The following is a 13,647-nucleotide window of genomic DNA, read 5'->3' on the forward strand; positions in this document are numbered from 1 at the left end:
AGTATATACCTCATCGGATTGGAGCCGATTTCTTCTCTATGTTACATACGACTCTCTATGTTGACACGACTACAATATACCCTTTGTACTCTACGAGTACCAGGTATAATCACGCTTCCCTATCTATATATACTTCCATGTTTCCATCTATATCCATATTTCTGAGATGTTCCCATTTCTGATAATTTCCCCTTTTTCTATGTGAAAAATTTATTTTCTAAAGATTGGTTTGTCACTAGAGGCAAAATGAGACCAAATGAGAGCTTCTAAAAAATTTGAGCGTGCTACACTGTCAGTGGGCCGGCATGCTATGGAACATTAGAGTTTGCCCACCTTGTGTGGAAACTTACATACATACATATATCATTCAAATACTCCAAGTGAAAAGTAAAAACAATGAACTAGACGAAGTATACTTAAAATTTTTTTTTTTACCAAGGTATGGCGGCTTCTGTTTGGGGTATTTTTGTTGGTTATTTTTCGCATCAGAACCTGTTAATGTGCTGGAGACTCGTATCCAAGGCACGGGCTACTTGAAATCTAAGAAGTTTAGTTATTAAACGAGGTAAGGTGTCACTTAATTTGGGTGCATACTCTCAAAAATGAGCCTGTGGGTTGGAGCATGGGGCCCAGCAGACCACAGGTTCAGGGCCACAAAGGGAAGTTGAAGTCAGATGTCCATTGGGCTGGTGCATGGAATCGGGAACGTAGGGAAGAAGCATGAAGGGTGTGGGTCGGAAGCAGTGTCTTTGGTCTTCGAGTGTCTCATCCTGCCTGAAACTGAGCAATAGTTCCCGTTTCAGTTCCTCCACAACACTCTGCTGGCATTTGGATTTTTTTTCCATGTCGTGCCCCAGCTTGGGGACACACAAGTCGCCCCGCGTTGTTGCGGCATTATCCCGACAAGGCCAGCTTGTGTAACTGCTGGTATTCGACCCATTGCAATTTCTTCGAAGGGCATGGGGATCATCCATACAAACAAGTTGAAGATTTTCTGGAGAAGTCGTTTTCCGATTACAATAGCCACAGTCCTTACTCACATTAGACTGGGAGCATGGTGAATCGGTCCCTGGTGAGAAGAGCCGCGGCTGTATGGGACTTTTTATAGGTGCAGATGAGCATCTTCTTGGTTTTTGTCCCGGCCAGGCATTTGTACTTTGGCATCCTCCAAAACTGGCATTGATGCTTTTGGATTGCTGACAACCGCTAAAAGGCAACATAGAGCTAATTTTTGGAAGAAAATTCGAAGTGTTTTTATCCAAATACACTTTTTTTTGTGGCACGACTTTTTCGCAGCTTTTGTTAGCTTCATTCAAACTCGACTTTCTGTTATAATTGGACTGCGCTCTAGGACGCAGACACTGTCGGGATGGCTTGAAATGGCATTTTTGACGATTGGAATTAAGCGCAGAGTGACAAGATTCTCGAAGAGGTCGAATGCTGTTGGAATAGTCCGACGACCTTCCGCGAGCGGACTTTCGACCAGGAGGCCTCGAACAGGACTCAATAGTTTTTCTTTCGGGCGAGGGAGTTATGTCGTTTGTAGCCCTGGAGGAGCCACTTTGGGAACTGTTAGATCGGAAAAAGCAACTATTTGTGGGAATCCACACACTTTGAAAGGCATTGCTGCCACTCTCTTTTCGCGCCAATGACTCATTCGGCGATTGGGAAACGCCGATTTTTAGATCCTCATTAGATAGGCGGGAACCTCGAATCACTTCAGAGGAAATAATTCTAGGACTTCCGGACAAACTCATCTCTTCAGCGCGAATGGTTAGGCACACGTTAATTTGGCTACGATGGGAATCCTCACTTTTCTTGCCTTCACTGTACAAACTGCAACTCCCACTAGAAACCCGTGGAAAAGCCACCTTGTCTAATCTAGATCTCATGTATTCTTCTCTCCAAGTGCTCAGTCCTTGGTCATATTTATCTATTTTGGGCCTATTTCTGTGGCACCGATGCCTTGCACTCAAAAAATTATACATGGAGTACTCCTGGTAGTTATCATCTTCTTCGTTGGCCGTATTTTTTTTCGAGTTGCCTCTGTAAAGGGTGGGATATTTGGATTCCCCTGCCTTTTTGCAAAAATACTGATTGAATGCATTTTCGTTGTGCTTAAACGGACTAGTTTCATTTTCTTTAAAGAAACACTCATTACTATTCCTTGGAGAAACCCTTTTTTTTCTATGTCGATTTGAACTTGTAAAGGCATTTTCTTCTATGATATTTGGACTCGCCGACAAAATCTGTTCTTGCTTGGGAAGGACGAAATTACTAAGCTTAGCAAAATCTAAATGACGTTGAAAAGGCTTGCAGGAGGAATTCAAGACCTTGGCCTTATTTTTCAAAATAGTCGATCTTTTCAAAGAAATTTTCGACCTCTTAAAAAACTTAGAGATTTTCTGCTTAATAGTTTTGCGATTACCATGCTTTTCCATGTCTAAAAAGGATTGGCGGAGCTTTACAAATTTATCCATTTTTTTATGCCACTTCACAGGTGCATTTAGTTTGAAGGCAGAACCTGTTTTTTTATGTTCTGTGTTAAGTTCGCAAGCAGAAATCGACTCTTGAGCAATAGTGTCACAACCCGAGTCCCGTCTTCTAGTCGTACTTTTATAAGGCGGTGAGTTTCCGTTTTCTTTTTTTTTATAGGGTATCTCGATGGTAAAAAATATGGACGAAGGCGTCCTTGTTTTTTCAAAAATCCTATGTGGTATTTCGGTACCAATGTAAGAACCAGGACCAAGTCCAAAGTCAACGACCTTTTTTTGATCAGTCCTTAATTTGTGATGCTTGCGCCTCTTATGCCGGTCGTATTCTCTGGGAAACACGGGTCTATTAGGACACACCACGGATTCAGTCCCCAAAAGATTTCGGGATCGAGGTTCTTCCTCTAACTGTGCATGCCTTGACTGATGGCGAAAATATTCCCGCGGATATTTCTTCAAAGAGTCACAAATAGAATTCCTTGCTGTATTTTTATCCGACCAATCTATTTTTTCAGTAGTTCGGTTGGCAATACCTGGCCTATTAAATCTCTTCATTGGCTCCATGTTATATTGGTAGTTTTTGGGGAAAGATAGACGAGCAATTTCTCTTGAAACTCTATCATGTCTTCTGGATGGCACTTCGGCATCTTTAAAGTGCCGAAAATACTTTTCGGGAACTGTCTTGTCTATCTGATAATTAAGAAATTCATCACTGTCGTATCTTTTGGAATCTGAATCTTGGCCATCGTAGCTTATTTCAGGCTTATTATATTTGGCTAACTTGTGGGATCGCTTAGACTCCTCTCTCAGTCTAGCACATGGTGTTGAGGGATTTCTATATCTTCTATATTGTTTAGGTTTTTGAATTGGTATTGGGAGTGGTGAGCGTCGTTCTTCGCAGTAATCGTAATCAGGGCGATATTCGTATTGATCGCATGCCTCGTGTCGGTGGCCCTTTGCACATCGATCATCGAAGTATTCATCTATATATAATCGGGCGCCGTTATAATCGGGTCTATTGTATTCCAAGTCATCGTGATTCTCTAAATAGCTGTTATAATTTGGTGGATATTCGGGTGACATAGATCCAGAAATTTGTCTATGATTGTTTCGTCTTCCAAGAATTTCTGACCTGCTGGGCAGCGGCGTTCCATGGTATCTTCTATAATCTATTTCGCGAGGGTCGTTTGGGTAAGAAGATAAACTTTCCAGAGGTGAGTCGGCTTGTGGGAAGTCCTTCATATGTGAGTAGTATTCGGGGGAATAGTCGTTTCTAGAATCACAATTTCTATAGTTTCCATGATTGGAAATAGAGGGACTCAAAGCCAATTGATTATAAGTGTCAGTGTGTGCCCGATAAATTCTCGATGAAAAAATATTTCTGGCATTCCCGGCCATATTGGTATCATCCTCTGGGTTGATGTTTGTGTTATAATCACGAGTAGGCTGTTGGAAGCTTGTTTTTTTGTCCGAATGATAGATCTTTTTGGGCTTATTCGAATGGTAGTAAAAGTGGCTGCGACTCTCCGTAAAGTCGGAACTGTCCCTTTTTCCTCCCGAAAAGCGTTTTCCATGTTGCCTCAAACTACATCCAAAATCTTCTAAACTATTTTGACTTTGAGCAAAGAATTTGTTTGGCTGGCCAAACGACATCGCACTTTCCTTAATCCGAGAGTTGCTTCCACCACCGGGATTGCGTGCTGGAAATGGAAATACGTTAGCCTAGATACTTGCCAACCGCAAATGCTGTGAACCAACTCACGCTTTCTATTCCCATCGAAGGTCCTTGCCGAGATAATCTCGTTTCGATGGTCGCAGCTCAGGTCGCCCCCCGTTGATATATCGATATTGAAAAACATCAATGTCCGCTCAAAGTCGTCCTCCTCCTTGGTGCTACCAAATCGGATTACGCTCTGGTTCGTCACAACAAATGACATTTTGACCAGCCCGAGGCCACCTCCCCACAGTTGCCGACAATTTAACTAAAAATTCACTTTCATATTGACTGGTTGCTTACTATATGTTAGTTGCAAAGCTATTTCATTTGATTCTCTTTCCAAATGTGAAAATCGGTTCTGAAATCGATGTGTTTCTGGCCCGCAGAGACCTTGTGTACCACATGCAATAGGTGAAAACAAAAGTCAGAAAACATAAAGAAAATTAAAAACATATTGTACTTCTCTAAAGATACTTAGGTTAGGCAAGAAAATGAAAAACATATTGTAATTTTCTAAAGAATATTTTACTTTTAATACGAAAGCACTCCAAACGAAGTCTGGGGTGTGCTAGCTTTTAACAAACGGTGGTCAAAAGAATTTTATCATCCTTTCACAAATAAGACTCTATATGTCCCTTTGCTTCGTCCTATCTTGGAATACTGTTCCTGCGTTTGGAGTCGGCAATACTTTGTTTATCAAAAGAGGATTGAAACTGTCCAAAAGCAGTTTCGGTTATTTGCATAAAAAAATTAAACTGGGATACTGCCACTTGTCTTCCGCCGTATCGTTGCCTGTTAAAACTATTAAACCTACCTCCATTACAAGAGCTTGGACAGGTGAACTCAAAATTTTCATCTGGAAATAGAGGAACAATTTAACAATTTAATTTTGCTGTACACGATCCATTTCGAGTTATTTGTAAAAGTTACACCTCATTTTTCCATTTATTATCCCCTGAACTATCCCTAGATGTAATTAAATCTAAAGTTATCTTTTAGCCTAATTTATCGTTACTTTTACTTATAATAATCTATAATAACAGATCATTTGTAATAATAATAAATAAATAAAAAAATACTTCAGCTAAACAGAGGCATTTGTCAACGTGATTTAAATTTTCCCGCTAAAGGTTTAAAACTTTTTTCTAAAAAACTTCTAACTTCTAAATTTTTTAAAGTGTAAAGTTCGTACTTACATAAATTTAGTATAAACATTTGGTACAACAAGAAGGTCAGTTCCTACAAATATGAATAAAGGAGAAGGAACAATTTATTTTCGAAACCATCTTTTTACGAAAGCAAAAGTATACTAATGACTTCTGTACATATTGAATAAATAATAAAATAATAACTAAAACTAAAACTTCAATAACTAAAACTGCTAGTAAAAATCTCATTCAGTCTTTAGAATACTGAACTTTACATGAATCGCAGTAGCTTCTGTCTAATGTCAAATATGTCAACCCAGTTTCCAATTCAACTCCGAATCACTCGCATTGTATCGTTCTAAGAGTTCACATCAAATTTATTCAAAAGAGAATTTATTGATAAAAGCCGTCGTGAAACATTTTGTTTTATTTAAATATTTTATTTCACGAATATTCAAGGTATTTGGTGAAATGTATTTTAAAATTTTATTTTATGGCGCGCGTAAAGATGGCCGCGTGCCTCTCATAAAATTACGAAAGGACGCAACGATTGCCGACTTAAAGATTCTTATGTCGAACCGGACCAAAATTCCAGTTCATCGTCAGCAAATGGAATTTAATAATGAAAAATTAGCAAATGGCACGCATCTATCAAAGATCGCCCAGATGTGCCAGGAGATTAGCTCAAGGGGGAACGACTCCCCTGACATTGAACTGTTCGACGAAAAAAAGCGCGTTTGCCGGTTGAGCTACCTCGCCGACATTGGCTGCGGCTCACCAGAGATGTCATTGGAATTTGACATGGATATGGATATTGAAATTCCCACAAGCAGCTTTGCTAATCAGTGCAGTGTGGCTTCTTTTTACAGTGATCCGAAAAGTAACAGTATGTTGCGTGACGGTTGTTCGTCTGATGATTCCGCCAGCAACACTGAGGCCAGCATCGAGACAAGCTCGGTCAACACAAGCACAAGCAGTGTGGACACGACAAAAGGCAGCAAGGTCGGCGAACTGCGTGGCAAGTACAGCTGTCCCCCATTGGAGGTGGAAGAGGACAAGAAGTATAGGGACAAATGTGATATTTATTGCTGCGTAAGCGACAATCGCTTTCCTTATGCCAAAGTGCTTCCTGAGGATCGAAGGTATGCAGTCATGATTGTAAACGAAGACAATCCGGGAGACTGTGACTACAGGTGCATTTTGAAGTCACTTTCGGAGAAGTTCTTGACAGCGCCAAACCCGCATACCCTGAGTTTCAGCCAGTGCGCCCCGGCCGACGAATTCGACTGTACCCTGATGATTGTGTGTGCAGATGCGGAGACCCAGGACTGGCTAATTCGGGTTGCTCGACCTCAGTGCCCCCCATATAAGTTTCAAACGTTTATAAGGCATTATGACCTAGTCAGATGTACGTTCGTACTTCCTTTAATAGTGAAGCGCGACCTGTGCCGTATTTTTTCTGTTCTGGAAAATCAGAATTGCGGGCTTGATACCAGTAAATGGTGCGTTATATCCCAGGTCACCCTCGACCCTTGCGGAAAAGAGTTTGAAAGAAAGGTAGTCTATCCCGATTGTCAGAACGACGAGGTCACCGTTTACATTGATGAAGAAAGCATCGCCCACATCTCAAACCAATGCAATAAGCTGAAATACATGCTTTGGCACCTCCCTGTCGACTTCTGCCCACTAGCGGGCTGTTAGGTGGGCTCTGTCTGTCTGTCTGTCTGTCTGTCTGTCTGTCTGTCTGTCTGTCTGTCTGTCTGTCTGTCTGTCTCTGTCTCGTATATACATATAAGCGAGTATAAAATAGTCGGGACACCCGACTTGAGGGGAGAATGGGAGATAGCATACAGGAGAAAGTGTCTGATAGAAATCCACTTGCTAAATATCACCACAATCCTTGTCACTGCTCTCTTCAAGCCGACGCACTACCTCCACGTGGTTCTCCCTGGATTGTCACATAACACACTCGTTGAGTGACAAACTAAAGTGCGCGACGAGAGTCCTTACTCTTCAAAAAAGGTTTTGGCGTAGGACTTGAAATCCACCCATGAAAAACCTAACTTCTGTGAAGAAATCAAAGGAAGCCTCGGAACGGATCCGATCTAACGTTGAGGATCATTTCAAACGTAAAAAGGACACTGATTTTAGAGTACTCAATTGGAACGTACGAACATTATGCAGACCTGATGCTCCTCAACAACTAGCACACACGTTACGTTAACTTCAAATCGACTTAAAGCTAAGATTTGCAAATCCAAATCATTCGCATTAAGATCTTTGTTTTATTGCCGGAAATGAGATGTTAGCGGCTGCGAATCAAAAGCTGGAAAACCAACATGTTTCTATTTCGGCTGTGAACGGATGTCCGTATGTAGGTGGTCCTGAAAGACGGAGTCGTAGGTAGAGCTCATAAAAATGATCTCGGATTGCACCAAAAAAGCACTGACTTTGGATGGAGTTTGCACTATTTGGGGCTTAGTAGAGCCAGGAAGATGACGAGGAAGGGGATGAGGACTTTTTCAGTTGCCGGCTTGTGACGCGCATTGCCCTCGCCTCTAACCGCCCAACGAGTTTGTCTGCGTCCAGTTACAGTTGCCATTACTAATTGACCGCACATGACAAAGTATCGCCAATTGAGCTGGATTCGCAATTGCCTGTATCGCAACCGTAAAGTAAATGAGAAAGGAAAACAACCTTTTTGGTTTGATACAAAAAAAAAATTTGAAAAAAGAAATCACTCTACCATGAGCATTCAATAATTATTGATTATGATTATAATCATTAAAGGTGTATCGTATATTGGTAAATCTCCAGAAAGGTAATAAAATTCAAAGTTAATGAAATTTATTTATGAAAATAAAGATTGCAAAGAGCTAAAGGTTTTCGGCTTTGACCAAGTTTCACCCAGGTACGAAAACTTCAACATCACTCGGTATCGGTGGTCGCAAACGTTTTAGTCTCAAACATTAACTTTCGCTTGCTACTTTGTTTGCAGCTCCTCCGCTTAAGTGCAGCATTAATGCCTGAAAGAGAAGCAACAAAGGACGGGAGAATGGAAACGGTCCTCATTACTTGAAGGGTGCTAGAAAATATGTTTTTAATTGCGGAAATATTTCCATTTCACAAATAGATGTGATAATTATTCTGAATGGCGCGAATTTCCACCACATAAAATTTTCAGACAAAGGGGGGCGCGATAGTAAAATGCAGCCAGCGGATAATGAAAATCGTGTTCAAGTGAGGAAATGCAGAAAATTATTTTAATGAAACACAACTAAGTGCACGGTGGTGCAATCCAAACGGAAATGGACGACAGCATATTGGATGGGAGGTTCTTCAAGCGACATGCGAAATGGGGTGAATGGGGAGATTAAGGAGAGTATTTTGGAGAACTGTGTTTGAATGCAACGAAGACTAAAATCTCAAGAATCGGAAATTTTATTGAAATATTTTTTCTAATCACTTTTGAATATTTTTACTAATTTTCTTCCTAGCCCTTAAAAAACCATAAAAATAATTACAATTTCCTAATTTTTGGGAATCTTTAGGATGGATAGAAATAATATGTTGATTCAACATTCATCTGTAGTTCTTAAAGATTTATAGATTGTTATTATTAAATTTTGTGGAAAAAATATATAAACTTGTATCTCAAAGAGTGTTTTTAAATGTAAGCCATGTCCTCAAAGAGTTATCATAACGAAGTTATCATAACGTGAATTTTTATACATGGTACTCGTAGTTTTTTAGAAAAAAAATTGACTTGTACTCGTAGCTGTAACTCTAAACGCAAAACTGAACTGAAAAAAACAAAATTAAAAATTACCCCTGGTTTTCCAGGTGTTGCTTTCTTGTGACCAAATTAAATTTGTCCTTGCACTGTAAAATAATGATTTAATTTGCAAGTTTCCCCTTTTTTGCTGGGATGGGTAGGGTTTAAACAATTAAATGGTATGCTCTCTACTGGTAGAAGCGTATATTCAGAAGATTCCAAAATCAGAAGATATATTAAAATATTTATAAAGAATATATATAGTATAATTTTATACAATTACTACCGTCAAACAGATTTTGTACAAACGGATTGTATGGCAATTACTACAATTCTATAGGAATATCTGACTGTTAAGCGAGATAATAAAATAAGAGTATTTAGACTTCGGCTTCATACTATTTTGCTTTAAATTACAGTTTTAATTATTATAATAATTGCTCGGAAAGGTGTAATAAAAGTCCAGCCCAATGGCCAACTCGATTCAGTTAAAGTATAAGCGCTCAGAGAAATGGGGATACTCGAGAAAAGTCATTTCCGCGACCAAAGACTGGCCTGGCGAATCTTGGGAGCCAAGGACCTGAGTGAAGGCCATATCAGGGGATGGGCAATGGCTATAAATTTTTTGGTAGCTCTGGCTTTCCCAATGCTGGCCCTCTCGCTTTTTAGCTACGACTCGCCGCTCGAAAATATTACCAATTTTAGCCTGACGATCACCTCGCTAGCCACCATTGTCAAGTTTGGACTTTACACTCGCCGGCTTAGCCACCTGGGGGAGATGGAGGAGCTTATCTCCGAAATGGATAAGCGCGTGGCTGGCATGGAACAAGAAAACTGTTATCTGTTGATGAAAAAACGACTCCACCTTCTTTCCAGGGGGTTTCTATTAATATCTTGCATTGTAATCGTCAGTTTAGAGATGAGCTTTTTCTTCAAAGACGAGCGCTGCTTGCCGTATCCGTCATGGTTCCCCTTGGACTGGGAAAGTTCCTGGTCATCGTTTCTGGTGGCTGTGGCGTACCAGCAGCTCGTTATTTTTGTACAAGTCTTTCAGAACTATGTAGGTGACTCATTTCCACCGTTGGCTCTTTACCTTATTGCTCAGCAGTCCCATCTGTTGAACTTACGCATATCTCGGATCGGATTTCACGGCCAATTATTGCAGGACAATGAAGCGGAGCTCGGTAAATGCATCAACGATCAAAAGCGACTCTATAGGTATAATGATGAATTTGAAAACAAAAACGAGATATTTATTTCCATTTCGCAGGTTATTGGAGCTCTCCCGAAATGTAATCAGCTGGCCCATGTTTGTTCAGTTCATTGTCATTGCCATCAATGTCGGAGTCACTGTTTTCGGTCTAGTGTTTTTTGTAGAGACCGTCTATGATCGCATATACTACGTGTCGTTTCTAATTGGCATCACTCTGGAGACGTATCCGCTATGCTACTATGGCACCAATATGGAGCAAAGTTTCCATGAGCTTCACTACGCAGCCTTTTGCTGCAATTGGGCGGAGCAGAGCCGCAGTTTTCGCAGCACCATGTTGATCCTATCGGAGCGCACCAAGATGAACGCGCTCCTCTTAGCTGGTGGAGTGGTGCCTATTCACTTGAGCACCTTCCAGGCCACATGCAAGGCAGCCTATTCCTTTTTCACTCTAATGAGCAACACCATGAAGCAAAAAATATATATTTAAATAATGCAACTAAGAACTTATCAAAAAATTAATTTTAGTACGTATCGATATTATTGGAATTGATTATTAAATGTATTGATTATTCGTTAAAAATTTCTCTTCACGAGTTACGCATCTTAAATGGACTGATAAAGTTAAGGCAGTAAATTCAATCTTTGCACAAGTCCTTCTTTCCTTTCCTATCTACATACATATATCATAAGGTGGGGCCAAGTCCTTGCAAGGGCTCCCGCACCTATTTGAGCCGCAAGTGGTAGCTTAGGCAAGGACTTAATTTGGGATCCTTCTCTTCCTAAAACCCGGCTTTCCAAATGAAGCCTACCAGTCCTCGCGGACGGATCCCAGTGAGACCTGAAAGGTCTCTAAGTATTGCGTCTTCAAAGAAAAGAAGTTGGGCTTTGGCTTAGCCGGTGCGCATCCGTCTCTTATTCTTCTACGTCGCTGCAGCTCTAACTATAGTCAATAAGAGGCATATATAATCAGTGCCCTGCGATTGCCTTGCTTACTAGACGCAGTATGTATTATACATCCATAAAACTGAACGATCAGAAATTTCACTTTAGTTTTTTAGTTTTTCACCTTTTAGTTATTCTTGAAGGTAGTATTTATTTTATACGAAATAGGGCAGTTTTCATACACTCCATATTGCCATATATCTCCATATATAAACTGCATTGTTTCTGTTCATGCATTAAACACGATTTCTAAGGAATTAAAGAGATAGAGTTTCAAGGGATCGGACCCACAGAAAGAAATGAAAAAGACCAGAGCTTATGACTGATCCCTTGCAGCCTAAGTGATGCGCATATCGTCCTCAAGAAAGGTTCACATAAACTTTTCAGCGTGCAGTTGATAAGTTGATAAGTAGTTTTAAAAAGATTTTTTTTGTAAGTATGAGTATTTTATTTTTAGTATTTTTCTTGTATGAGATTTCGGTGAAATAAAGTCAGTTTTTAAAAAGATACTCATTGAGTAACACCAAAATTTATTTGGCGCTCCTCTTTCCTTTCTTGTCTCTTGATTTTTTTTAAATTTGCTGGGATGATCTGATGCTATTCAATATTAGAAACCAGGCCAAGAATATAAAGCTTAAAAAAACAGACAATAGCACCTTTGGATGAGCTGTCAAAACACTTTAAATTGAAACAAAATTCGACAAATCGGAATCGAGACAAAATTCAAAACTTGCCCAATCTTCTGCGAAGCCTGGTCAAATTCAAATTTTTTTTAATCATGGCAATGGAAACCATTTTGGGAATCAAGGGAGTAGACTTTGTGATGCTCGCTTCGGACACAATGCAAGCAAAGTCCCTAATCTTTATGAAGGATGGTAAGTACTGGTATCTATTTTAAACCAATTGTGAACACTTTACCACATCTTACATTTTATTTAAATACATTTACATTTTATTTAAAATTTTATCAAATTATTTTAAATTAAATAGCAGATTCTAAGATATAAAGATGCCTGTCTTCAAAGAAAGGTAAAAGTCTGATTTTTTAAAAACATTTTTAAATTTTTTGGGGAAAAGTTTCAAAATTTTTTGTTTGACTCCAAATTCTTTACAATTTTACAGACACGAAGCTTACAAACTATATATTTATATATACATAGAAATGGCCCTTGATGGTTTCTTATTAAAATGTTGATATTTCAGATCATTCAAAAATTCACCGTCTGTCCGATTTCAACATGATAGCCACAGTTGGCGATGGCGGCGATACCATACAGTTCACGGACTTCATATCCAAAACCCTGCACCTCTACAAAATCGCCCACGGATACCACCTTAGTGCTAAAGCAGCCGCGCACTTTACTCGCAAAAATCTGGCGGATTACATACGCACCAACACCCGGTACCATGTGGCGATGCTTCTGGCAGGGTACGATGCCGCCGAGGGCCCCGACCTCCACTACATCGATTCCTTCGGGGCGGCACAGTCCATTACCCACGCCGGTCATGGTTGGGGCAGCATGTTTTGTGGCAGCATCCTACAACGGTTCTGGCACTCGAAGCTTACCCAGGCGGAGGCCTACTCCATCCTGCGTAAGTGCGTGGTGGAGATCCAGAAGCGACTGATCATTAACCAGCGTAACTTCGATGTCTACGTGGTGGACAAGAAGGGCATGCGCAAGATGGAGGCCATAAATCCAGGATCACTCAGCCGTGAGGCCGTTAGCCTGAGTTGGTAGAATAAACTATTTAAAGCCTTACAATTATGAATTTTAATTTGTAATTTAAACCGTTCTCGTCGTATTAGGACAGTCATGTGGGGTGTTTGGGGAGGATTGGGAGGGCATTTGGTATTTTCCTGCTACATTGCAAGGCTCAATGCCTCCGTGTATCAGCATGTGTGGCAGGCCCTTGTTTGGAGATGTCGGCAGCTGTGGCAGCTGTCGGAGTATGTAGGCGTCTGTATTTGTTTGTGCAACAATGCCAAAGTTCGACAGTCAAATAAAATGTCTCTTCAAACATAGAAAAAAATTTTATTTTCAAATTTGCTAAAATTTTATTTGGTAAAGTTCCATTTGCATTTTATAAAGTGATAAAATATTGTTAACATTAACTTCAAATCTACTTAAAGATAAAATTTGCAAATCCAAATCATTCGCCCTAAGATCTTTGTTTTATTGCCGGAAATGAGATGTTAGCGGCTGCGAATCAAAAGCTGGAAAACCAACATGTTTCTATTTCGGCTGTGAACGGATGTCCGTATGTAGGTGGTCCTGAAAGACGGAGTCGTCAGTAGAGCTCATAAAAATGATCTCGGATTGCACCAAAAAAGCACTGACTTTGGATAGAGTTTGCATTAT

The 13,647-nt window shown here is 40.1% G+C and overlaps 4 protein-coding genes across 4 annotated transcripts; 3 read left to right on the forward strand and 1 right to left on the reverse strand.

The window, feature by feature from the left end:
• Nucleotides 1-277: 277 nt before the first annotated feature.
• LOC108127077 (uncharacterized) lies at nucleotides 278-4,546 on the reverse strand. Its single transcript, XM_043213888.2, has 3 exons — nucleotides 4,255-4,546; nucleotides 595-4,192; nucleotides 278-540 (listed from the first exon to the last, which is right to left on the reverse strand). The coding sequence occupies exons 1-2, from the start codon at nucleotides 4,427-4,429 to the stop codon at nucleotides 597-599; spliced, it is 3,771 nt and encodes a 1,256-aa protein (XP_043069823.1). The 5' UTR covers nucleotides 4,430-4,546; the 3' UTR covers nucleotides 278-540; nucleotides 595-596.
• Nucleotides 4,547-5,705: 1,159 nt separating this feature from the next.
• On the forward strand, nucleotides 5,706-7,186 carry LOC108127079 (uncharacterized). Its single transcript, XM_017243916.3, has one exon. The coding sequence runs from the start codon at nucleotides 5,829-5,831 to the stop codon at nucleotides 7,056-7,058; it is 1,230 nt and encodes a 409-aa protein (XP_017099405.2). The 5' UTR covers nucleotides 5,706-5,828; the 3' UTR covers nucleotides 7,059-7,186.
• Nucleotides 7,187-7,191: 5 nt separating this feature from the next.
• Nucleotides 7,192-10,864, forward strand: Or23a (Odorant receptor 23a). The gene is made up of 2 exons (XM_017243917.3): nucleotides 7,192-10,350; nucleotides 10,403-10,864. The coding sequence occupies exons 1-2, from the start codon at nucleotides 9,644-9,646 to the stop codon at nucleotides 10,830-10,832; spliced, it is 1,137 nt and encodes a 378-aa protein (XP_017099406.2). The 5' UTR covers nucleotides 7,192-9,643; the 3' UTR covers nucleotides 10,833-10,864.
• A 1,050-nt stretch (nucleotides 10,865-11,914) lies between these two features.
• On the forward strand, nucleotides 11,915-13,050 carry LOC108127100 (probable proteasome subunit beta type-2). Its single transcript, XM_017243939.3, has 2 exons — nucleotides 11,915-12,162; nucleotides 12,491-13,050. Exons 1-2 carry the CDS (start codon nucleotides 12,066-12,068, stop codon nucleotides 13,024-13,026), a joined length of 633 nt encoding a protein of 210 aa, XP_017099428.1. The 5' UTR covers nucleotides 11,915-12,065; the 3' UTR covers nucleotides 13,027-13,050.
• The last annotated feature ends 597 nt before the right edge of the window (nucleotides 13,051-13,647 follow it).

This window comes from Drosophila bipectinata, chromosome 2L (assembly GCF_030179905.1).
Source record: "Drosophila bipectinata strain 14024-0381.07 chromosome 2L, DbipHiC1v2, whole genome shotgun sequence".
NCBI classification, from domain to species: Eukaryota; Metazoa; Arthropoda; class Insecta; order Diptera; family Drosophilidae; genus Drosophila; species Drosophila bipectinata.

Excerpts from the sequence above, each read along its gene's own strand:
- LOC108127100 (XM_017243939.3), top strand. The coding sequence starts at position 12,066 with ATGGCAATGGAAACCATTTTGGGAATCAAGGGAGTAGACTTTGTGATG. Across the intron at positions 12,163-12,490 it reads CCTAATCTTTATGAAGGATG|ATCATTCAAAAATTCACCGT; the intron begins GTAAGTACTGGT and ends TTGATATTTCAG.
- LOC108127077 (XM_043213888.2), bottom strand. The coding sequence starts at position 4,429 with ATGTCATTTGTTGTGACGAACCAGAGCGTAATCCGATTTGGTAGCACC. Across the intron at positions 4,193-4,254 it reads CTTCGATGGGAATAGAAAGC|CACGCAATCCCGGTGGTGGA; the intron begins GTGAGTTGGTTC and ends TTCCATTTCCAG.
- Or23a (XM_017243917.3), top strand. The coding sequence starts at position 9,644 with ATGGGGATACTCGAGAAAAGTCATTTCCGCGACCAAAGACTGGCCTGG. Across the intron at positions 10,351-10,402 it reads GATCAAAAGCGACTCTATAG|GTTATTGGAGCTCTCCCGAA; the intron begins GTATAATGATGA and ends TCCATTTCGCAG.
- LOC108127079 (XM_017243916.3), top strand. The coding sequence starts at position 5,829 with ATGTATTTTAAAATTTTATTTTATGGCGCGCGTAAAGATGGCCGCGTG.